Source organism: Rosa chinensis, chromosome 7 (assembly GCF_002994745.2).
Source record: "Rosa chinensis cultivar Old Blush chromosome 7, RchiOBHm-V2, whole genome shotgun sequence".
Lineage (NCBI taxonomy): Eukaryota > Viridiplantae > Streptophyta > Magnoliopsida > Rosales > Rosaceae > Rosa > Rosa chinensis.
The window spans coordinates 7637390-7664032 of record NC_037094.1 but is presented as its reverse complement, the minus strand read 5'-3'; the positions used below and the strand labels follow the sequence as shown (position 1 = coordinate 7664032).

At 36.7% G+C, this 26643-nt stretch overlaps 2 protein-coding genes across 4 annotated transcripts; one reads left to right on the top strand and one right to left on the bottom strand.

Annotated features, from left to right (window-relative positions):
• The first annotated feature begins 8524 nt into the window (after positions 1-8524).
• LOC121050735 (ethylene-responsive transcription factor ERF055-like) lies at positions 8525-9565 on the top strand. The gene has a single exon (XM_040511739.1). The coding sequence runs from the start codon at positions 8559-8561 to the stop codon at positions 9534-9536; it is 978 nt and encodes a 325-aa protein (XP_040367673.1). The 5' UTR covers positions 8525-8558; the 3' UTR covers positions 9537-9565.
• Positions 9566-14869: 5304 nt separating this feature from the next.
• LOC112180251 (nuclear pore complex protein NUP98A) lies at positions 14870-19633 on the bottom strand. Of its 3 annotated transcripts, none has more exons than XM_024318767.2 (7): positions 19563-19633; positions 19210-19286; positions 18149-18919; positions 16554-16769; positions 16099-16454; positions 15868-15949; positions 14870-15143 (listed from the first exon to the last, which is right to left on the bottom strand). In XM_024318767.2, the coding sequence occupies exons 2-7, from the start codon at positions 19232-19234 to the stop codon at positions 15121-15123; spliced, it is 1473 nt and encodes a 490-aa protein (XP_024174535.1). In that variant the 5' UTR covers positions 19235-19286; positions 19563-19633; the 3' UTR covers positions 14870-15120. The 3 variants fall into 3 exon arrangements, with proteins under 3 accessions (XP_024174535.1, XP_024174536.1, XP_040367792.1); XM_024318768.2 differs by having other exon boundaries at positions 14870-15140; XM_040511858.1 differs by lacking the exon at positions 19563-19633 and adding an exon at positions 19415-19491.
• Between the last annotated feature and the right edge of the window lie 7010 nt (positions 19634-26643).

The window sequence follows — 26643 nt, the reverse complement described above, 5'->3', positions numbered from 1 at the left end:
TTACTTGAAGTAGCTAGTTTCAAAAGTGCTGGGGGATATTGATAGTAGTACTACCAGAGGTTGAGGTGGTTATGGTGACAGTACTGCCAGGAGCTGGGGTTATAGTGACAGCAGTACCAGAAGTTGGGTTTATGGTGATACTAGAAGCAACGGAAGTAGTAGTTCCAGAATCAGGCTTCTGATAAGGAGCTGTTGCAGAAAAGAGAGAACAATCAAGTTAGCATTCAATAAAGTTATGTTCATCTTGCAACATGAACAAATAAAAGCATGTGACCAACTAGCTTAATAAAAGATCCTATATATATATATATATATATATATATATATATATATATATACATACATACTTGTAATCATATGTGCCAAGTTCATAAAGCCGAAGAAAGCAAATAGAAAATAGATTTGTAAACAAAACAGTTGAACAATATGTTGTATGACTAAATTTTCATATCTAGATGTCAGTGAATTTTCAATTATTCAATCCATGCAGTTAAGATACAAGTGACAAAACCTGCCTCATTATTCAAAAAATATACAGTGATAACGATAAGAAATCTTACGATTCTGCACCCACGGCCAGCACCTCAAGTTACCAGTGATGGCTTGTCGACGTATAAATCAAGCTGCAACAAGCAATAGAACAAAACCTCAACAATAACACTAGATGCAACTTATATTGAACTTAACAAAGCAACGCCAACGACTGATTTCGGAACTCATTCTCCAGTCCATTATGGTATTCATGAGTCATGAAAAATTACATGTAACCGGAATTTAAAGACGAAACTCACTGATCAACAATACACATATTATACAGCCTAAAAGACTATAATTGAACACAAATAAAGATACCCCATAGTGATTACATAGACCATTATATCAGGTTCAAGACGGACCAATTCGCTAAAGTAGAAGTTGATGAATTGGTAAACATGCAATAGTGCTAATTCATTATAATTACTGAAAAGCAAAGGCAATTTAGATCTGATAAACAGACGAAAGAAGAAAATTGGGGATTAGGGTTTTCGGAAGCACGTACCTAAAAGTGAGGGACACGAATGGAAGAAATAGATTGAGAATTAGAGAGATTGCCAAAGCAAAATTTTATTTGGATCTGAATCGCAACTATTTTTTTATTTTTTATTTTTGAAAAGGAGTCGCAACTACTTATAGGTATAGCACGGGAGCTCTGTGTCCATATCACGATATGTATGTGTATAAGTGTTAAACGGGATGAGCCATTTGAGGGTTAAGAATCCCACGTTACAAAGATGAAACTTTTGTCAGATTTTAGGAATTTTTTTTTTGGCTGAGAGATGAGTAAAAGATAGGGGCAACCTGTTATGAAATTAGGTCTAAATGAGTATTCCTATCCCGACTAGGAGAAGTCGTTGAATTGTCATGTACTTGGCACGCGTGTTAGCTAATTAGTTGTTAATTGAGTTAGTTAAGGTTAAGTGTTTAGTTAGTTATTCTGTTAATTGTAACCAATATGTGGATGACACGTGTTCGTGGTAGGTAGCTCATCTTGGGCTATATAAACCAGACCTTGTACTCCTTATGGTATCGATCAATATATCTGCAATTTCAATTTCTTTCTTTTTTCTTTAGCTTCCTTTTTCATTTGCTGATTTCCAGTAGTTAGGGTTAGCACCCTAATAATTGGTATCAGAGCCCTCATCATGGGGCCAAGGAATGCTGGGAATCCACCACCATACTCGTCAACACCTCCACGTCCACCTGACCTAGATGAATTGGAAGAGGATTCAAATCGACAGAGAACAGGCAGCTGAACAGGCATCTGCGTGGCGCCGTGAACTCGAGAAAAGTATGGCGTTGTTCTAGTCCGAGTTAACGAGTTGAGGCAATTTCGATTGGAACTCACGTGATGGAGCCGTCGGTGCCAACGTCTTCCTTACCGATCATAACTTTTCCAGTGACTCAACCTGTCTCTTCGGGGCTGCGATTTGGGACCATCGATTCTTACAAACCGCCACCACCACCACCGGCCACTGCGAATCGCTACCCTTACCATCTGCAACAACCACCACCTCTGCCGCCGCTTAGACCATCAGTCACAGTCGACGTGTTGGCTGAGTCACCATCCTCAGCCCACATGAGGTACACCTACCACTCGGTCTCAATTGGTGATTTCAATCAAAATATGAACCAGGAACAATAATATTTCTCTTTGAATGATGATTGTGGTGCTTTGAGTCCTGTGTTTGTTGCTAAATTGATTGGTATTGATGAGAAATTAGATATGGGAGAGGGAGAGAATTCTGATAAGATGGTTAAGGTGAAAAGTGGGGTTGGTAGAGAGTTCAATGAGCTTAAGAGTGGCAATGATAAGCAGGACGAGGGTGGTTCTATTGAAGATAAGCAGCAACTGAGCAATGGAATGTTAGAATATCATGCCTTCCAACTGTTCGATAAAATGCCAACGTCAGAAGGGTGGTGTAATGTAGGAAGGACCATTATTTCTCCTATGAGAATTCGAGACAAAGGTGGAGGACTCGCTACTCATCGTGAAATTGTTGATGCTTCTGACTATTTAGGCATTCCCAAAGCACGTTCCCAGGTCCATTATATTGTCTGCCTTGTTGCTGTAGAGGCATTAGCTGCTGCTTTGAAAAAATATGTAGCTCAAGGCTATGTAGCTGTACAACAACCAATACCTGCTGCAAGCCCAATTGGAATGCTTGACATGATGCCTGTCAATTGCTTGTGTGGAAACTACACCATCAATCCAATATGGATTTTCAAGCATGCCTGTCATAACTGCTACTGGGTTAAATAGTTGTAAGTCTCAGTTAACTACTATGGAGGTGACTACTTGTATAGTGAAGAAGAATGAAAGTTTCGGAAGTAAAATTGGTAGAAAGGGTGCATTGCGTATAAGGCTTAAGCATTACATTGAAGGTTTAAACAAGATTTGTCATAATGTACTGCAACTATGCCTTCCTGGGTTTGATAAGAAGGTTCGTGATAAAGGTAGTGGCCACACTCTCTCAATAGATGAATTTTTTATTCAAAATAAAAAGTTTGCAGAGAATATGAGGCTGCCTTGGGTAAAATTTTCCAACTTGATATCCTCAATTGGGAACTTAGAGACAGTGGCATCTGGTAATAGCTTGAAGTGTACTTTTTCACTGATAATCGCCTTGATTGGATCATTGAGTTGTGGATATATATATGTTGAGGAAAATGTGAGGCGGCTTACCAAGATGTCAGTGACTAGTATTAATAGTGGTTGCATGAATTTGCACCATGATCAGGGGCTTGTTGAATTTATTAATTCCTTGGTGAATATAAGTGATGAATGCATAGTTGTCTTTTTCTCTAACTTGCTCCAAGGGATGAATAACTTGTAGCTATATGTTGACGTAGTACTGATAGGAGCATTTTAATGTGATATTTTAATAGTTAATTCCTCACATTTTGCTTAGTTAATTCCTTAACTGAATCGATTTTTAATTCAATTTCTATTTTTAGGTACATTGGAGTAGATGAAGGTGAAATGAGCGTTAGGTCCATAATTACCTGGAAATGATGGAGAAAAATGGAAATGTACTAAAAGATCAATTTTACACATATTCCTACTCCGGCTAGGAGAAACCAAACCAAGCAAACAAGAAGGAGCGGCCGCCTGACCAAATGAACTTCAAATGAGCTGAAACCTTCCAGATCCATTCTAGACACCCAAAGGAACATTTCTTATGAAGAGTGCCAGAGCAAACTATGAGTGGAAGGCCTTCAAACAATCAGCCCAATTTTCTACAGAAGCAAAACCGGAAAACTGGACCTGTAAGAGGTCCAGCAGCATTTCCGGCCCAACCACATGGCAATACATTCTGAAATTTTACCACAATGATCTACACTCATAATGGAACATTTCATATGAAGAAGTCAAAGGCTAAAACTGAGTTCTTAGTGGAGATAAAAATTAAAGGAATAAAGGAAGAGAAAGTGATCTCACCTAACAAATCCACTAAGTGTTTAAGTGCTCTCACCTAACAAATCCACCAAGTGTTTAAGTGCTCAAACCTAACCCATTATGATTTGTTTAAAGGCCAAATAGTGTTGCTTGGAAGCCTATAAATAGAGACCAATTCACCATTTCATAACACGAATTCCTTCATCCATCTCATCTTCTTTGTCTCTCCATTTCCTTTCCATTTTTCTCTCCATCCTCTAGTGCATTCAACGTTTCAAGCAAGGGAGAAGAAGAAGAAGAAGGAGCCGTGAGCATCATCATCCATCCTCCACCTTGAAGCTTGCTTTCGAGATTCAAGAATCCATAACGTTTCATCCTTCATCCCCATCTCCATCTCACGGTGTAATTCAACCTCTTTCTTTGTAATCTTGCTTAGTTTCGTGAGAATTGTTTTTAGTTAACATTTATGTTTGAACAAGGTTTATATTCTGAAATTTTATGATTGAATAAAGAATTTCGATTCTTATGTTGTGATTCCAAAGTTGCTTATGTGTGATTGTTCGATTGAATTTGCTTGATAGAAAACTTTTATATGTTTATCTTATTTGGGTCGACACTTATAGGATTTGCATGTAATTGGTGCTAGGTTTAAGAACATGAAATCGACTTTTCGTTTTGTGTAAACTTGAATCAAAGTAGTAAAGGTTTTGGACAAAAATCGAATTCAATTGAAGAGGATTGCAATTAGGTGAACTTATTCATACTAAGTTGTACACTTGAGTTGATAGCCTTTCTCTATGTGTAATGCATTAAACATGACATGATTGACTAGCTTTCTAGGGTTTGATTTCATGTTTAATAGGATTAATCTAGGTGCTTTCGCTTAGATTAATTAGCATTGAAAAGTAAAATATGGGAAATCGTTTGCTTTCGAATGTTTCACATGATCAACTCCTTTCACATGACTTGGAAGAACAATGTAGGGTTAATTCGAATTCAATGATAAACTTGGGTTTAATCTTTGTTTCTTATGTTTCATTCTTGTACATGTGTTTTTATATTTTCTTTATCTTAATTTTCAATTCTATAATTCTTAAACCCCCTTCCTTTTTATTTTGTTACTTGTATATATTTCTATTCTTTACTTTATTTTTGTAAATAATACTTTATTATTTTAATTCTTTATTTGTTTATTCAATTGTATATATTTATTCTTTATTTTATTTTTGTAAATAATACTTTTCTTTATTTGTTACACAATTACAGGTGTACCCTCAATCCCCGGAATAGAACGATCCCTATTTGCTTATACTACTAACGATATTTCAGGGTTAAATTATGCGCTTGCTTTAGGTGCATCAAGTACACAAAGGAGTTAATCATGTGATTCACACTTCTCCAAGTTTTAAAGCAGTAGTAGATTTGTCTATATTTGCTAACATTGAATTTGGTATTGTCACTACTCTGAATGCTTGGTTGAATGGTCATCTTTTTTGTCTACTTCTAGAGAAAAAATTGGAGACAATGAGTTTGTTTTTTGCTGATAAATTTGAGGAAAGGGAAGGGAATACCGGAATGAAGTTTGATGACATTTGGGGAAGATGGAAATCTATAGTAATTGCTGCAATTGAGTACTATACTGAAGATGATTCTATGTTCAATGATGACCAAGGAACATCGGAGCTGCCTAATGGCCTTGTTTATTTTAGAACGACCTTTTTTTAGCTGTTACTGGATAATTGTCAGCTTTTAAGATCTACTACATTTGTACAGAAGTATTTATCTGGTGGTTGGGCCTCTGCAAATGCACCAATATCTTGGAAGGATGTGGAAACCAAGTTATTTTCTCTTAATGGGGTTACTGAGGTACTCTTACAGGAAGATTAAATCTTTGATTTCTCGGTCATTATGCAGTTGGTTGTGATTTTGTCCACTAGGCCTTTGGATGAACTAAAGGGCATCATGTGCATTCTGCATAGTTCTCTTGCAGACATTGATGACTCCTATTCTAAGTGGATCTCTGCTTTTCAAACAGTTGCTAGACGCTTACTATTATTTCTTGCTGCTGGAATATCAAACCCCATGTCCTCAGGTTCTTGTGCATCTGCACTGCATAAAGTTTGTGAAGCTATTTCTGCAGTGATGTATGACTGTATGAGCATTTAAATTTGCAGGTATTGAAGGGGATAGGAGAAGGTCTGGAGAGCAGTCACTACCCTTTGGAAAAATGAGGAAGGTTCTAGTAATAACAAAGAACTAAAGAACAACTTATTGGCTATATTGCCTTCTTCTAGCTTTGAAGTTATTGGGGAATTTGTTGATAAAGATAGCAGCCATTGCCGGAGACAGAATCATGCTACCTATACCAAAGTGATCAATGATGAACTTGCTAAACATTTTTCTCATACTAAGTCTGCATCAGCTCCTTTGAGGTATTATTCTTCTTTAGTTATCTCAATCATTACCACTCTTCTTCCTTATGTGGCATTAGTTATGTGTGTTACTGCTTGTGGTGTGATGAAGACTATAGAAAAAGCACACATTGATGAAATTGTTGAGAAAGCTAAAAAGAAGCAACGTACTTTATGCTGTTTTGGGATTAGTTGATGATGCTATGGAATTCTCAGGCAGGGACAAATAATTGATCAAGGCAAATTCTACATATGAGTGTGTGACATTAGCTAGAGGCTTTCAAAAAAGAATAATGTGCCGTCATCAAGTGGTCTATACCTCTTCAAATTTCAAAGGATATGTGATACTGCCACCAGCCATCTTGCATAGAAGAGTTGTGATATATGGAGCAGCTGCAACAACATTTTTCATGAAACATTTGTACTGTAATTGGTTTCACTTCTTTGCTGGAATGCCTGTTGCTATACATTTATACCATGATTGGAAAGAGGGCCTCCCTGATGATCCAACTGGGAGATTTGATCAGTTCAAAACAATTGTCAGATGTGTCCATATTGTGCCTCAGAATGTGAAACTTGTCCAAGTTTCTGTTAAGGGGGCTGCATTGTTATGAAATTAGGTCGAAATGAGTATTCCTGTCCCGACTAGGAGAAGTCGTTGAATTGTCATGTACTTGGCACGCGTGTTATCTAATTAGTTGTTAATTAAGTTAGTTAAGGTTAAGTGGTTAGTTAGTTATTCTGTTAATTGTAACCAATATGTGGATGACACGTGTCCGTGATAGGTAGCTCATCTTGGGCTATATAAATTAGACATTGTATTGATCCTTATGGTATCGATCAATATATCTGCAATTTCAATTTCTTTATTTTTTCTTTAGCTTCCTTTTTCATTTGCTGATTTCCAGTAGTTAGGGTTAATACCCTAACACAACCTTCCTAACACTATTGAATTAATCAAAGAAGAAGCGAACAACAAGAGTGGGGGACCAAACTGAAACCTTTCAAAACAAACCTAGTAAAATTGAAATTGAGGAATACCCAAAATGTCACTATTATAATATGACAAAATAAAAGGACAAAATAAAAGGAGGATACACATTTCCATCAATTGAGTTAATACATATGACTCATCGTGATTATGCATCGTGTAGAAGATTTCGTCATGAGGAGCCGTGATCGTTTTAGAGGTTTGATGGTTTGTTCGACATGTCTACAGAGGCAATGAAAGGAACAAGATAAAAAAAATTTACAACCTCGGAATCAACTTGAAATAACCGGTCAATCGGTTTAGACTTGCTGGTTGATAGAGAAATGCACAAAAACTGAAACTTCCTAGCAACCAACATGCTCTCACCAGTTTCCAATTTTGTCGTCCGTCTAGGCTTTAAAAAATTCAAAATTTAGGATTCAAGAAATGATACGAGTTTTAAAAGCGACAAAAACCTTTAAACCTTGCTCAATTAGGTGACATAAAACGCTTAATCGCCAATTGCTAAATCCTCTCCTCTAAGTTTTCTCATAACTAAGTGACACCAAATGGTGGATTAGTGATAGCGTCGGTCATTGATTGGTGGATTGGTGACACCACATAAACATAACGCTGTCTTTAGGCAAAAGAAAAATAAAGAAATAAACATAACGCGGTCTCCATCATAAGAAAGATCGAGTTCGCCCCCCGGTGAATTCCGTTGCAATGTTTTACGGTTTTACCATTAGCTTGGTAACTTTCATGTTCAAACTTAACCAATATGTGTCTTATCCTCCTGACCATACTACTTGCAAGTTAAACGTAAATCCAATGATTTCAATCATTTCATATAGAAAAACGGGGAGTTACAGCGGTAACTCCAATGGAGTTAATTCTTTTCTCCAACAGTAAATCCAACCATCCTTGAAACTTACGGCAGTTGTTTGGTTAAACCAATACCTTTTACTGTTTTACTGTCTGGTTTTCTGGGTTTTTCCTTTTTATCATTCGTATGCAGTTACGTCATTGATTTGTACACAGAAAAATAATGCTGACCATTTCTGTGGTTTTTTATGTTGTTGTCTTTCGTTACAAACAATCACGCCTGCAAGGATACAATGGTGACGTTTTTGGCCATTTCCTACTGTCATTTTACTAAACTGGAATATTTTTCTGCATTATAAATCGACCACCCCTTCATACCTCTCGGTTTTCAAATCAAGCTAAGCTAGAGCTAACCATGGCAGCTGTACGAGCTCAAAACGATGGCGTCCGCGGCCGGAGGAAGTCATCGTCGAGAGGGCACCATAGATTTGTGGGAGTGAGGCAGAGGCCGTCGGGAAGATGGGTGGCCGAGATCAAAGACTCGTTGCAAAAGGTCAGGCTTTGGCTTGGCACTTTCGATACTGCTGAGGATGCTGCTAGGGCTTATGATGACGCTGCGCGGACTTTGCGCGGCGCAAATGCCCGCACCAATTTCGAACTGCCTCAATCGAATGGTGCGGGCGGGGGAGATTCGGGGATGGAAAATGTGGAACCGTTTTCGTTTGAGGATGTTTGTGGCAATGGAGCTGAAGAAGACGGCTTGCTTGGTGCGCTCAAGGCCAAGTTGCTTGATGGCAAGGGATTTAGTCGGGTGCAAGAGAAGATTGATTCGTCTCCTCTAGTTGTGCCACGTGGCGGTGGTTTTGGATTTGCAAACCCTCCGAATCAGGACGGTTCATATATAGCAAGGTCCTCAAAGGAAAAAAAATTTAGTCACACTCGGTGTATACAACCTCCCTCTCACAAAAATGATCACGTGACAGGCCACGACGTGGTATTCCATATCAGTGACCAGACAGAGGTGGCCGTGTCCGGTCACGTTGCATCGAACTCGGGCATGGTGTGGACCAATGAACCTCCAGCATATGAAGTGACTTGGTCCAACACACTTCCTATGCCTACATGGCCGGTACCAACTGATCAGTCAATTGTGAGTATGTCATATACAGATCAGTGTTCGATGGAGTTGCCAACAACAAGTAGAGATCATGGTAAAGTGACCGCCGTAGGCGTGACGCAGCAGCTGTCACAGATCGAAGGAGCAATGGGAGGTGGTGCTTGGTCTGCAGATCAGCAATATATGCACTGTGACAACAATTGGGCAGCTGCTGCTAACGGCACTTGGGAATCCCAAGGCCTCTACTATCAGCCCTCTGTTTCTGGGGTGATTTGATCTAAAATAAATCAGTTAATTACAACTTATACTTGGTCCCCTCCGTGCTATTCTTGATTTCTGGGTTCTTTCGGTTTTATATTTTTAACCTTAGTTCATCAAAGGCTAATCATTCTTTTATGTGTGCTCCCAAATAAGCTATCACACGTACTGTTTGTGTTCCAGTAGCGAATGATCATGAGAAGTAGAGAAAATATTTCGCTTCTTATACGTGTGTGTGTATATATCTATGTTCTAGTCAAATTTTAACATCTATACAGTATTCCTGGGTTGCAAGAACTTTTTATGTTCTTTGCCATGATCGAGCTTAATTAGTTGATACTTTCTCCCTGATCTGTTTAAAGAAGGGAGAAGCACTTATCAGTGAAAGCAAGAAGGAGATCAGCAATTGCAATTTTTCTCCAAAATCTCCACTACAAGTTTGTCCGATCTTGTAGAAATTGATACCACAATACTTGTTTATTCTACTGTATACGCCAATTCTACTTCTGCCAGCTCCTCTATTTGCAAGGTGTCTGTCGCTTCTATAACTAAATGTTAAGGAACCTGTAAATTAAAGACAAGAAATAAAAGCAAAAGGGTGTCCATCACAAAAATGACATTGCCTCGAATAAGGAATTCGAAACATGAATAGATATTAAATGTTAAGAGAGGCATCATCCTCATTTAACTAGTATAGAACAAAAACTTGACAAAAACGACAGATGAAACTTGCTTTATAGCAATTCGCCAACAGATGATTTTGGAACTCAACTGGAGTATTCCTGGGTTGCAATATTATAGAGAGAATTAGATGTTAAATGTTTTTTTTTTTTTTTGTCAAGTTAGATGTTAAATGTTAACAGCGGCATCATCCTCATTTAACAAATGTACGTGTATATGTTCTAGTTAAGTTTTGACATATACACAGTATTCCTCGGTTGCAAGAACTTTTTATGATCTTTCTGCTACATTGGTTTTTAATTCTTTAATGTTATGATTATACAAAACTATGTAGTATAGTAAGCATCACATAATAATGTGTATACAGTTAAGATAGAGTAATTCAATATAACAAAAATTAAGAACAAGGTTTAAAGAAATCAATCAAGGAGAACCTCTGTGGCATATAGTGATTTGTTTAAAAAACAAGAACCTGAATAGCTATTTGTTAGAGATTCGTCTTTTGATATCTCTTGAATACAAAAACAACCTAAGTATGAACATATACATAACCTAATAGGTAGCTAAGAGATATAAGAAATCAGATTGCAATTGGATCGAGGACAACATGCACCACTGCTCGAGTTGCTTCTTCTCTGATCAGAAAAGGGAATGAATGATCTGCCACAAAGTCCATCTTCTTCAGAGGAGGACCACTCGAAAAACTCCAACCAACAGTAGCAGTAGCAGCAGCTGCCTCTGTGCCTTCTTCATTAACTCGAATGAAGGATTTATGGAGTATTAAGTTAACAGCTGGGTCCTATTATTAACTCCAGTTTATAGCATGTGTTTTGCTTCGACTCTAGCATTGCATACCTACAACATACTAAAGTTATTGCAATTGCTACTGCTTCATTTTAAAGTGAAATACTGAAAAGTCATACAATAATATATATCTCAATAATATGGACATATGGTCACAATGTCACATGACAATGCGCGCAGAACAATGAGAAATTTTGTTTTAATTAATTTTACACATATCATTGATATGATTACATGAGAGCGGATAACAATGAGAAATTTATGACTTGTGCTATATCTAAGGGGGCGGCTATTGTCATATTACCATTTTCTTTGTTCACCTTATTTGCTCATTACGAAAATGTTCACCTGGTCAGTTATTGACAAAGAAATTAATGCTCAACCACCATTGGATGTAAATTTAAGGGCAGAGAAAATTATTATTAAGTTGAGGTGTTTTGTTTTCCACCCTTGGATGTAAATCTAAGGGTTGTTGAGCATAAATTCTTTGGTCAGCAACTGACCAGGTGAACACCACTGTTGCTCATTATACCATACATTTTAATTTTAATTATTAAATTTACTTATATAACTCGTTCATGTTTCCAAGAATATCCTCATATGTCATATCCAATTAAAAAAGAGATTTTTTTAATGAAAATCTATCATAATCTGATTTACTATACGGATGGAAATGGAGTGTGTCCAGATGTAGAAGTTGAGGTAGTGCCAGAAGTTGGAGCTATGGTGACAGTTGTGGAGGTCGAACTGGGGGTTATGGTGATAGTAGTTGCAGAAGTTGGCGTTATGGTGATGCTAGTGCCAGAACTTGGGTTTATATATGGTGATATAGTACCCAAAGTTGGGCTACTAGTAGTGCCAAAACCAGGCTGACTTGATCTACCATTGCTCGATGATGGTTCACTTATGGTGATAGTAGACTGGATTATGTATCAGACTGTGGATTAACAGGAATGTGAAAACTACTATAACCTGCTGCAAAGAGAGGGAACGCATCAGACAATACGAGTTGCCTAAATTCATTTCTTGTTCATCTTGAAGCAGAACAAATTAAATGCATATGACCAGTTACATGTCCTATATGCATCTTTAAAATTGACCAATCCACCACCAAGTTCAAAAAACCAAAAAGGACAATTCCAAAACAAAATCCATACAAAAGGCCTAATTAAAGAGCTGTCAGTCTGCCACAAACAATTAGGAACCTGAAAAACATACAAAACAGTTGCCTGGCAACAACGAAAATAACCAATACTTGGTGGTTCAAGTGGTAAGGAGCTTGTTCCCCTTAAGTAAGGTTTCGAGTTCAAGCCTTGTGAATGGAGCAGCCAGTATTGGGAGAGCTTCCCCCCTAAATGGGGTCCGATCCGGCTCGAGATGGATTAGTCCTTACCTACAGGTGGGGGATACCTTGGTTTAACAAAAAAAACAACGAAAACTTTATGGAAGAAGAGAAAATGTATACTAACGAAAATTTTTTGGATAAAGCAATTTGCAACCAGAAAAAGAAGAAAGAAAATGCGAAAAGTACAATCTGGAAAATACAACACCAGAATGAACAACTATTCATATATGGAATAAACTGAAAATAGAGGCAACAAAACATGACTAGATACCTAAACCGGAAACAGATAGAAAAATGGAGAAAGCTTACAGTTAGTGAAAATACTAGGATGAAACAAAAACGCCTAGAGGGGGGGTGAATAGGCCGTTCTCACATAAATCACACTTTCTTTTAATTCAAAAGTAACCTACCATACTAAGGATTGTAACACAGATATGTATCCCAACTCAGCAATAAGATAACAAGTCAAGCAAAGATAATCACAAACACATAGCAACCATGAGACCAGAATTGTTTGCGCAGTAAACCTCAAAATTGAGGAAACATCTGCGGGGCCTTTAAGGTTAAAGACCCTAATGAAAACAGATCACTATATGAAAGAATACAAGTTCTTTACAAACAACCCAAAGCTCTGACCTTGGCTTATTTACTAGACACACTAGTAGATCGTCTGATCATATCCTTGCAAATCTTCTCCACCTTTGGACTGTCTTCACTTGTTGATAGGTGCTGACCTCGACCTTCAACCTTGCATGCACATCAACGACTCCAACTGACCTCGAGAGTACTTTGATGTGTAGGGTGTAAAGAATGATGAATGATGAACGTGTTTTGACTGGATGATCTACTTAAACATGGAACAAGTAGTTCATAGATTCAAATAAAAAACACACGGTTTCTCACAAACAAATGAAAAGCATTTGACTCTGTAGCTTCACACACTCTTTTACGCTCAGAACCGTCCCTTCTGAATACTTTTTCTTCTGGTATATATATCCCAGATTCACCCTAAAATCTTGGACCATAAAGACTCCAAAACCTAATTGACTCCTAATAAGGAAGGGACAACTCATAAAAAGATATTCAACGAGTAACTATGATTCTATCCCTAATAAAAACGATAAGACTTTACAGACCAAATCATGTAGAGAAATATCCTTTTAGGACACAACTAATTAATGCGTACAAAACGTGAAAAGAAGGAAACAATACCCGACGACTTGACCTAATAGGGATTGCAGAACAGATTGCAATCCCAGTATGCATGAAGTTGACCTTTATGAAATGCAAATGCAAAATGCTCTCACCTGAAGTACTCCCAAGATTCAGCTGAAGCATTGCATGACCATATATCACTTCCAGCAGATTACACTTGATAACTCTAGCAGACCTATGATTCTAGCTTTTGTATTAGGAATGCCAATATACATCAAACCTATACTAACAAGGAACAAGCATCCTTTCTATTCCGCAGCACAAAACCAGGGATAGCCTTTCGATATAAAACTGAAACAAACAATAGAACACAGAATCAACCAAAAATTAGACGCAACACAAATTGAGTTTAACAATTGGGAATACATAGCCGGAAAGATGAAATGACCGAGCAATACACACACTACAGAACAGTAAGCCACTGAAATCGAAACTGATCAAGGTCAGATTGCAATTACTAGCAACGAAATAGTGAGCCAAATCGCTAATACAGAGGTTGAATTAACGAGACTAGGCGAAGGATAGTACTGAAACATTACATACTAAAAGTAAATGCAACCATAAATCTGATAAAGCAGAAGAAAAGAAGATGATTAGGGTTCCGGTCTTCCGGAGGTACCTGAAAGTTGCAGAGAGCCGAAGAGAGAAAGAGGAAGAAGAAAGTGAGAACCTAGAAATTCATCTATAGGGGAGTTTGGTTGGCGTGAAGACTACGCGGGGGAGGCGCGGGAATTCAAAGTAGACGGGCCGGGCAATTTAAGTTTGGCCCATTCTTGCTTCATATATTTGGCCCATTAGTTTAGGTAATTTCGTGATATTATGTCGTGTTCTGTCGTGCCTGATGAAATTTACGCTCCACTCGGATTCATTTACTGTTTTGGGCTTGGGTTATGGCGGAGCTTGCAGCTTACTCATTTTGGGGAAAACTTTTTTTTTTTTTTTTTAAGTTACAAGGGAGCCTAAAAAGACCCGGCAAAACAAACTAATCTATTGGCCTAGCAGAGGATCTTCTAATTCTAATTGCTTCCTCAAAGTCTTCAAGAAAAGCACTGACAGCATGAATGGGAGGAAGGTCGAAAACCACCAAACCATACTCATGATTAATGCTACGAATATATATTTTTTAGGGTAAATTTACCCCACCAAACCAGCTCAAAATTTACCCCTTTTGGGATAAATTTTGAGCTACGTGTGTGTGTGCGCGTATTTTCCCTTTTAGTAAACAGTATATAGAGTATACTTTCATGTTTCAATATTGTTAGCCTGAACGCATCTGCTACTCATTCATTGATGCCTGAAATATTAAAAACGAAACGAAGCTCAAATTTTTACCATCATCTGATTCATCTCTTAAACTCAAAATTCTACATAACCCATGAAAGACTGTTTTTGGGATGTTAAACACTTGATCCTTTCGCATCTGAACTAAAAACACCTAATATGCTTTATTTAGGACATCGACAATAACGCAATACTTCTTCCTTCCTAGAAGTCCACACACGACATCTGCTACTTTGGCCTGAGACTTCATCAAAATGGTACCTCTATGATCACAGTCTAGTAGATAGACAAGGAACCTGCTGCAAAACACAAGAACAAGCAGAAAGGTGTGAGCACGTAATTTACATCCAACAACCATTTCATCCAACATGCGTATTTTTGATTTTCCAATGGATTTACATCTTTCATTAATGAAATTTTTTTGATGTAGTGAGTAATAGCTCTGGTTTTTTGCTGATATGAAACATAGTACCAATTAACATTTCACCTGTTTACCATAGAGTGAAGATCAGCAAACAGAAGGCGCTAATTAGCAATGTAGTAATAACAATCCTTGACCAATCAAATAGGTTTATCAAAGGATTCAAGAGATTGAGAAAATAACATTTTTTAGAAACTTAAAGGTTTATATCCACTAAGCTTAACAAATCAAAACTCTAAAAGTAGCTTCTGTCCACTAAGCTTAACAAATCTTATAAATATCCCCTTTAAGATGAAACTGAGCGACTGATTAAATACCAAGAGATTCCATTTCAAGTGGGATGTGCTTCACCCCAAAAATTCACTTGAACTATGATATGCACATTACATAGCGAAGCGAAATACAATAATAGTAAATATGATATGCACAAAAAAGTCATTAGTGACAGGAGAATATGTGACATATAATTGTCCAGAGTTATTTGGAAAAAGACTGGAGAATGATCAAAGCCACCGGCCTAAACACCACCAATTAATAAAGTCAGCAACATCAACTGATAAACAAACCACTACATCGATGAAGATATATACCAATGAAGTTACCTGTGTTTGTTTGATTTCTGTTGAAGAGAGGAATACTAGTCTGAACCGGCTGAGACACTTGGGAATGCATGCACCAAGAGGGCTGCACAGGAAAACACTCGGTGTCATATATAATTATATATAATCAAGTTTGTAGGTGGAGATAGCATTTTAAAAGAAACGTAAAATAACTGTAGTTTAAGGCCTTAATTATGTAATACTAATGTTGGATTATAAACACAAAATATTTACGTGTGGAGGTGAAGTTTGCCCAATTGATGAAGGTGTAAAAAGATTGGAATTCCCCGAAATTGATGAACCGAGGCTTTGAGCAAATGGACTTGAAGATGGTTGAACAAATTGACTTGAAGATGGTGGAGCAAATGGACTTGAAGATGTTCGACCATATGGATTTGAAGATGGTTGACCAAATGGACTTGAAGATGGTTGACCAAATGGAGATGAACTTGAGATATTGGAAGTACTTGAGGATGTGTGAGCAAATGGACTTCCATACGGCCCAAAGGAAGTGGGTTTTTCTTTCTGAAGAAATGACTGTGTGGTAAACTGGCAGCTGAAGCCACTCCCACCAGGAGGAACCGCTCCACCTGAAATTTGATTTTAAAAAATATACAGAACTTAGCAAATGTCACCATTGCTGACAAAGTTAAGGCAAATGTTGAATAGTTCAAGCTGAAAACATATACCTTTATCCCCCAATTGATAATCTTCCCATCTCAGTTCCTCGTGACATTTATGCTCATGAATTGGCATTGCTGATATTGACTTCATACGACCAGCACCATTACTATCTATTTCAGCAGATGCAGTGTAAGGAACCACTCTACTTCCCTGCCCGTGGTGGCCCCTAAAAGCTGACTGCCTAGAGGCATTGTTCCCAACTATTGGTGTTGACTGAGCTCCTACAACATATAAAAGGTATAACACAATATTGAGGTATTACTCTGACCTTCAAAGCAGTAGTCCTACTTAAACCACTCGTATACTTGGAAGTAGTCCAGTTCTTTTTGCTTATGTAAATGTAAGGGTTTTTATCATAGGTGGGGTCTGAACTATGTATGACCGGACTGAATGGTACCTGAACTTTTAAAATGATCAAATAGGTACCTGAACTTCCAAAACCACATCATTAAGGTACTTCCGTCTATATTCCGTTAATCCTCCGTTAATTGCAGGGATAAATCAGACATTTCACCCAAATTGACCACTAAAATGACTGTTATAACCTCATTTGACATTTTGTCCATTTCCCTCCTTTCTATCTTAATTTCCCTCCAAAAAAATTGACTCTTCCCCCAACACTATTCATGTAAAACTTTTCATCAAATTTTACCTCCAATTATTGTCTTTCGATAAATAATAATCAACATCTCAACATCAAGTTTTCTTGAATAATTTTTATTGTTCTTCAAAAATTAGCCTAACATAATGAAATACCAAATCATTCAAGTTTTACCTCCAATTATTGTCTTTCGATAATAAAATTAGCCTAACATAATGAAATACCAAAATTAGCCTAACATAATAAAACTTTTCATCAAATTTTACCTCCGATTATTGTCTTTCGATAAATAATAATCAACATCTCAACGTCAAGTTTTCTTGAATAATTTTTATTGTTCTTCAAAAATTAGCCTAACATAATGAAATACCAAAATAATTTTTATGTTAGGCTAATTTTTGAAGAACAATAAAAATTATTCAAGAAAACTTGATGTTGAGATGTTGATTATTATTTATCGAAAGACAATAAAATTATTTTGGTATTTCATTATGTTAGGCTAATTTTATTATCGAAAGACAATAATTGGAGGTAAAACTTGAATAATTTGGTATTTCATTATGTTAGGCTAATTTTTGAAGAACAATAAAAATTATTCAAGAAAACTTGATGTTGAGATGTTGATTATTATTTATCGAAAGACAATAATTGGAGGTAAAATTTGATGAAAAGTTTTACATGAATAGTGTTGGGGAAGAGTCAATTTTTTTGGAGGGAAATTAAGATAGAAAGGAGGGAAATTGACAAAATGTCAGATGAGGTTATAACAGTCATTTTAGTGGTCAATTTGGGTGAAATGTCTGATTTATCCCTGCAATTAACGGAGGATTAACGGAATATAGACGGAAGTACCTTAATGATGTGGTTTTGGAAGTTCAGGTACCTATTTGATCATTTTAAAAGTCCAGGTACCATTCAGTCCGGTCAGACATAGTTCAGACCCCACCTATGATAAAAACCCTAAATGTAAATCACTCATATACTTAAAAAAATACTCACCAAATGGAGGTCTCCGCGGTCCAAAAGGAGATGAAGCACCAACTTGGCTGCTGCAAGAGGTGCAAGTTGATTGCGCAAAAGTAGAAGTAGTGGATGTTGGAAAGCCAAAAGAATTAGTAAAACCGCCTGGGGTGCTTGTAGGAGCAGTGGATGTTGGAAAGAAAAAGGATGGAGTACTTGCACCACCAATGCCTGGGGTGCTTGTAGGAGCAGTGGGTGTTGGAAAGCAAAAGGATGGAGTACTTGCACCGCCAATGACTGGGGTGCTTGTAGCACCATAAGTTGGGTTGCTGGTTATGGTGATAGTAGTTCCCGCAGCTTGGGTTATGGTGATACTAGTACCCAAAGCTGGGGCTATGGTGACAGTAGCGCCAACAGATGGGGCTATGGTGATACTATTGCCAACAGTTGGAGTACTAGCAGTGCCAACACTAGAGGTTATGGCGATGGCATTAGTGCCACCAGTTGGAGCAGTAGAAGTGCCTACACCAGGGGTTATGGTGATCGGGGTGCCAATAGTTGGGGTACTAGTAGTGCCAAAAGCCGGGGTACCTGTAGTGGCCAAAGTGGTGGTACAATTAGTGCCAAAAGCTGGAGTGCTAGCAGTGTTGAAAACCGGGGCGCCAAAAAAGGTGGTAAAGTCAAAAGCTGGGTTACTAGTGGCAAAAGCCGGGCAACTGGTAGTGCTGAAAGCCGGGGTTGTGGTAGTGCCAAAAGGACTCCATCCAGAGCCTGTTTTGGTTTCAAAAACAGGCTTTGGAGCACCAAAAGCTGTTGCATGAGAGAGAGAGGCATGAGTTCAAAACAAGTAGCTAGGCTAAATTCAGGACATATTTTTTTTTTTTAAAGGAATTCAGGACATATTCTTCTTGCAACACAAACAAATAAAATGCATACAGGTCATGATCAATCCTTACAATCTTAAAACAAAATCACCACAATGCAATCTCATAGTACCGGAAAGCGAATCCAACAAGATAATGCCTTAAAACAACTGTCACCAATAACCATTAGTAAAAGGAATAGAAATGAGATTCATGACAATGCATGTAAAAGCTTACAGTTATAGAAGCCGAACGAAGGCATCCTTTATCGTGAGTGTGTAGCTCAAAACCGGTGATAGCGTATCGAAATCGACCTGAAACAAATACACAACATGAATTTGACAAAAATGAAACAAATTAAATTAGATGAACATGAATTGAATTTGACAATGCATTTTGATTTCAGAACTATGATCAGCAATTGGAACCAAAAAAATCATACAATAATTAAGACAATATGGTCAATGCAGTAACATAGGTTCAGGATTTGGGTGCAGATCGCGGAAATATGAGTTGAATTACAGGATTTAAAAGGCAATTATGAATGTGATGAACAGAAAAGAGAATATGTATTAGGGTTTCGAAAATACCTGAAATTGCGAGAAGGGGAGAGTACGTGGATGAAAGTAGAGAGAAGAAGTAGTGGCCATCGATCTGAAGTAGGAAGTGTATATATACGTGTATGTGTGTGTTGCGTCGAAACTAAGCACAAACCGCGGGAACTCTGCGTCAATTTGCAGTCCCTAATTCATGTCGGTTTTTTTTTTTTCTTTTCTTTTTTTCCTTTTCTTTCTCCCTTTTTTTTAAACCTTATTTTTGTTACCTGCTTTCATTATTAATGGATTGAAACCCTTCACTTTCATAAAAAAATTATTTGAACACAAATTAACGGATAACGTATGTGTTAAACTAATGTGCATTTGCATCAACAAGAATTGATGAGTAGATAACATCAAAGTATATCTTTTGATTATTAAAATAAGGGTGGTGCTATTCACACACTCTTTTTCTCTATTCACACACCCTCTTTATTTTTCTATTACTTTAATTCAATTTTCTTTTAAAAATTACCCTAACTACCCTTCCTTATAATTATGTTTCTTTTTCTTTTTTCTATTTGGCAATTCAATTAATCATTCTCAAATCCTAAACCCTTAGGGCTTGTCCGGTAATGTTTTTAAAAATGATTTTTTAAAAACCGATTTTGAAAATAAAAACGAGAAAACAAGATTGGATTTTTGAGATCCGAAAATGTGCCCGGTAGCTTATTCCGAAAACAATTTTCAAAAACGAGAGAAGATTGTGACTAGAGATGAGAGAGAGACCTGAGAAGAAGATAGCGACATGAGAATATGGAAGAAGAGAGCACATTCTTTTTTTTCTTTGTTTTGGAAAATATATCTCCGTGTTTTCTAAAATATGAGAATGAAAAGGTGAAAACGTCTATTTGTCGTTTTCCTATTTTACGAGTAAAATAAAAAATTGTTTTCAAAAATTATTTTCTGCATTTTTTAAAACAGACCAACGAACGCATTTTCAAGCCATTTTCATTTTATAAAATGAAAAAGATGACTTGAAAACATTACCGAACGCCACCTTATTTTCTCGCAAACTCAGAGGACATTAAAACTCTTTTTGATTCTCTCTTTTCTTTTTCATCAAAAACTTATCTAGCATAGTCATTCTATCTCTCTATTATGATGCTTTGAAGTTTAATCATGATAGAACAAGAAACTTTAGACCCATCTTTTGAGAAAATTTTACATTTGATTTGCAATGGAGTCATGGAAAAAAAAATGAGTTCAGTGATCATTCGAGCCCCTTTGAATCCATTATTCCTGGTAAGAATCTAACTTAAAGAAATGTTAACTGGAAGTGGCTTATGATAAATATCAACAGCTGATCGAGATCTATTGAATATAGTGGTTCACTTGCACCGCCGGTGTGTAGAAGAAATATCCGCCAATATGTACCAGAGCTTAAATCCATTTGCGTATCATTCATTCAGGGTAGTTTTTCAGGTTCGGTGCAATATAAATAAAATTCAATTATCGTAGTAAATAATGGTGATTCTTTTATTTGATAATTGAAAAATTATTATTGGATAAAAGGGATCGGATTTCACTTTATAGATATATCATCTCTACTAGATATATCATCTTTACTCGATCTCGTCATTTAATCATAAGCCACTTCCATGTTTATTGGAAGATAAAAAAAAAATTTATTCTTTTTAACTAGTTAATGTCCCCTACAGACAAACATTTAGAATTTCTTTATACTCTTGCTTTGAACAGAATTGTGGATGAGTACGTAACGACTAGTATGATGTCATTATTGAGATTTTAGAAAGTTATATGGGAAGTTTTCCAAACCATTCATCTAGGGGGAATTGGTCATAAGTTTGACTCATTTTGATGCCAATATATTATTAGGAAGTGAAGCTCTGCACTTGTTTAGACGTCTCCCAATTGTTGATATAATGTGAAATAGCAAAAAAAATTATAGTTCCAGAATTCCAGAAATCAGCTAGAAAACAAAAAATCAACAGTGTTAGATTCATACAGAAACCAAGATACATTTATATACGGATCAGCTTTTGGAAAACGAAAAGAAACTCAACAGACTTGAAATTTGGGAGACAATATATGCAAGCAATTCTCAATAATCCCATACATTGTAGTGATTGTACTTGGAAATTCCATACAAATCCATGGAGATTAAGAAGAGACATTGTTAACGATTTCTAAGAACCATCTTTTCGAATATGATATGTAAAAGTTTTAGGGTGGGAACACTGGAGAAAATCAGAACAATTCACAGTCTTACCACAACAAATGGTGTCCATAAACAACTGAAAGCAGGATTATAAGAGGCTCCAAAACCATAAGCAGGCATTGTACTTCCAAGAGGCCGTGAGGATGAAGCACCGAAGGTTGCCGAGGAAGGAACCACTGAATAAACGCCTAGCTCCGAATGTGAGCTCCATTGGGTTGTACTACCAAAGGCCATGGGAGCAAAAGGATTGGTACTTATGTTCCTGGCCTGCCCGGCCAGCGACAGATTGGGAAACAAATGGGCTCCTATATGAGTGCCCAAAAGGTGGTAAACAATATTCCACAAATTAAATTGTTTTTCATAGCGAAAAAGAAAAAAGAAATTACCTAGAACAATTATCCCTCAACGAAACAAATCCGATGTAAACAGAACACCAGATGAAAATAACCATCGCCACAGACAATTTATCAGTAAATGGAGGTCCTGATCATGTTACAAAAAAAATGTATATCCTCATATACATCTGCAAAATTGATAGAACAATTTCTCTCACTCAAGAATCATTTTACACAAAATAAAAAATAAAAATAACAGAGAGATGAGCAAGCTTACGGTTAGTAGAACCAGACATGATTTCTTACCATTTTGCAGCTAGTCAATCCCAGCCTGAAACCAAAACAAAGCACAAATTCAACACACATTGCAACGCAAATTTAAACTTAACAAAAACAACGAACAATTTCAAACTCAGAACGGATTGCTATACCGCAGAACTAGATGATGAGAAATAATTTAGAGCATACATTAGGTTCAACATTCTTCAATTTATCGTAGATTAATTGCAATTAATAGAGCACAATTGAGAGTGTTAGGGTTTTCTGAGTGTTCCTGAAACTGTTGGAGAGAATAGGGATTCGAAGAAGGCCGGTACTGCCGGCGATGGGAGCTCCGGAGGTTGAAACCGGATTTGATCGGAGAAGAAATGAGAGATGGAAGAGAGTTTGGCTAGTGAAAGATGAGTGACGTAGGTAATGAGATTTATATGCGGAGGTTTAAGTGAGCTTAAGAGTGAAATTAAACCCAGAAAAGGAGTCCCTAGGTCTTAGCGTGCATAGAAAGCGAGTCGGTGACTTCTTGTCGTCGATCGGTAAGAGGTAAGAGGTAAGAGGTAAGAGGTAAGAGGTAAAATTATTAGGGTAAATTTAAGAAATTTCAAAAAGTCAAATTTGATTGAAAGCAATTTGCTTGGGTTTTATTGTTTTGGTTCTATTGGGTGAATTGTTGTTTTCAATATTTGGAATTTAAGATCACTTCAACGTACATAGTTGAGGCGTTGAGCAAGTAAGTTGTGCGTTTCGGTCGTGATAGACTGCTAATTTATTATGTTTCGATTAACAACTGCTAAAGTTTAGAAAAAGCTAGGCAACCTTTTCAAAAAAAAAAAAAAAAACTAAAGAAAAAACCATAATCAATATAAAGTTCATTTTGATATAAGTGTCATCATATAAAGTATTTGAATTGCTATGAATTGATGGTAACAGAATATTGTTGAATAAATATGAAAAGCTAGTTTCACAACAAAGTGTTTTAAGATTGTTGAAAATAAGCAAGGTAACCCGACAAGTAAGAATTATTCTTTGTTCTTAGAGAACATCGAACCTCTAACATATCTTAATTCCAGCTAACTCACTCCTCCATTCACCTTTACCACTTGCATTAGTCGGAAAAGCTTCATGGGAGTCATTCTCAATACCAAGAATAGGGAGTTTCCTCTAGGAAATATCAATGATCTAAGTATCTAACTATTGATTTTGAATTAAGCTTCATATTTTTTATTCCTAAAGAATATCAAGCCTCCGACTTATCTTAGTTATAACTAACTCGCTGTTCTACCCTCCTTTACCACTTGGATTAGTCACAAAGGCATGGTGGAGTAGTTCTCAATGCCAAGAGTATGCGGGAGTGGTCAACTTTTGTTGGGCCCGTAATTAAGGCGATTAACTCCGTAGTTAGCATGCCGTTAAATTTCAATCATGAATGCGGCGATTATTACGATAATAACTACGTGCAATGATTACAGTTATGAATATGTGATGAATGACCGTCTTAAATAAGTCATGATTAACCGTCGTCAATGCAGCAATGATTATCATCATAAATGTGAAAGTAAATGCAACCATAAAAGCGGGAGTAATGGCGGCTTGTCCTGTAATAAGTCATCGCCTATATTAAGGCGGCCCGACGTCAAGGTGAACAATCTCATTCCAACTCTTTCTACTCCACTACTAAAAAACATACTAACTTAGGCATTGGAGGGTTTTCTGCAGGTACCCCCCCCCCCCCCCCCTCCTCGAGCCGACGGTCAAACTCTGAGTCAATGCTCAAAGGAAGCTTTTCGATCAATACTGGTCAGCTCCCGCTCCAGTTCGCATTCATTGGTGAGTCAAAATCCTCTACGAAATTTTTCGTCACCAACAACGTACGTACGAAGTTTTCTTTTGGAAATATCATTGCTCCAATTATTGAGCTTGGAGTAAGCTCGATAAACTTTTTAACTCCAAAATGCAACTAAAAGCTTTATTGGACTAGAATATGAGAATGGTTTCCGCTCCAAATTTTATGTTTTCTTTACATGTATAGAGCTAGGGTAGGTATTTTAATGCAAAGAATCCGGATTTTGTTGTGACTTAGTAAACCTAATGTAAAGCGTTAGTACTTAAGTTGTGACTCACTAATATTTTTAGTGCAAATTAAAAATATCTTCCGATGTAATCATACTAGCTAAAATAATGGGGGTCCTTCCACTAAAGGATCTCCGTTTTTGGTGATTTTAAGGGATCTCTTGTGGGACCCACTTTTTGATTCGGCATTTTGACCGTTCAGTTTTTAGGTCTTAATGTATAGATGATTTCTGCAAATTTTCAACCAAAATGATGATCGTTAAGGTATCGAACTATATTAAATCAATGGACGAACAAAATTTGTCCAACCTAAACCAGAATGCCTTAATGATTATTAATTTGTCTGAAAATTTACAGAGATAATCTACTCATAGATACCTAAAAAATGAATGGTTAATATGTGATCAAAAAGTTAGTTTAATGAGCGATCTATTAAAATGACCAAAAAAATGAGATCCCTCACTAAAAGGACCCTGCTAAAATAAAAATAAATAAAGATACACGTGTAAGTAATTGACAATTTGACACTCAGTTTCAAAATTTCAGAAAAAAATGGTGCATGCCTCTTGGGTAGGCAAATATCTCCACCAAAGAGTGGATATACATTAACTCCTTTAGAAAAATAGATTTCGAGATATGGCAATAGATGATCTTGTTGAGCTTAGGCTCATGCCTATTTCTATTTTTTTTTTGGTACATGGCTCATGCCTATTTCTAATCAACTCAAAAACCATCTTATCAAGGAACTAGTGCCTATCTAAAAGGATCAATCCTACTATGAGTTAAAGAGCTTAGTCATGATCCGTTAGCTTGGCTTCGATTGAATAAAAGGTCGAATGGACATGCAAGGTGTCCCAATAACCAAAGGAGTGGTCGTAGTCACCCAACAAAAGCAAAACTGCAATAGCTGTTTGATGGTCCTGGTCATCCCAGAAAGTACTCATATGAGACGTACATATATTCGTGATTTAATTTTGTACTAAATATCCATGCATATGATTCTTAATTTGATTGAAAAAACGATGAGAAGAACTTCAAAAGCAAAACAGCTAGGTTAAGGAAATGACAGATATTGCGGATCGTTGCTTACGTATGGTGCTTAAAAGTATTTATCATTCCAAGAGGTTTCGAGTTCCAATTCTCCTTCTATCACTAACATTGCTAATTATGAGAAAAAAAGATTGAAAAGAAGACTAATCACATGCAAAACAGTGAAATTAAGGACAGATATTGCGGATCATTGCTTGTGTATAGTGCTTAAAAGCATTTATCATTACAAGGTGTCGAGTTTCCATTCTTCGTCTATCACTAACATCACTAATAATTACGACAAAAAGGATAAAAAGAAGACTAATCACATCTCCTATTCATTAATCATGCCTTAACTATGCATGACAGAAAGCTTGAGTAGTTTCTATCATCTTCTGTCTGTTCCTCATTTCTGTATCCATAAAAGCTATAAATCATGAAGGAGTTGACACCATAAATAACAAACGCTAGCAGAAGACGTTAAAATGAGAATAACTGAGGGGCTAAGCAAAATGATTCTTGGTAATTCAGTTCTTGATAATCCCTATAGAACAAGTCCAGCTACTATCATGGCCTTTGAGGTAAGTAGAGAACAGAGTAAAGCAACATATATAAACACTAACCAACACCCGACGAGGTCGACAATTTCCCATCATTTCCGAATTTTCATATTTGAATTAGGATCCCATGTCAACCAATGAGCCATTCGTGGTTTAAAAATGAGAATACATGCTAATTAATCCATTAATTTTATGCTCAGTTGACTTATAATTAAATTATGCATAAGCCCTTGTGTTAAACATTATGTTCCTTCTCTGTTCATCTTTTTCTTTGATATATCGTAAGATTTGACAAGTTGTTCTAGACCACACATTTGATGTTTCATTCTGTTTTCTAAGAGGAAGTATTAGATGCCATGCATGGTACAATAGCAGAGTTCAGAGTATATATTTATCTCCCTACACCACCACTAAAAAGATGCCTAAAAGCCTATGATAAGTTATATACAGTAAAATTGTTGACTCTAAAGAGTAAAAAGCAGGATCAAGTTCAAGAACATCACCTGGTATTTAAGTGTAAAAAAAAAGTAGCAAATGGGGTTTCATAAATTGTATATGAGCCTTGCAAATGATTCCCATTTCCTGATAAACTACCATATACATTAAGAAATGGAAAGGATCAG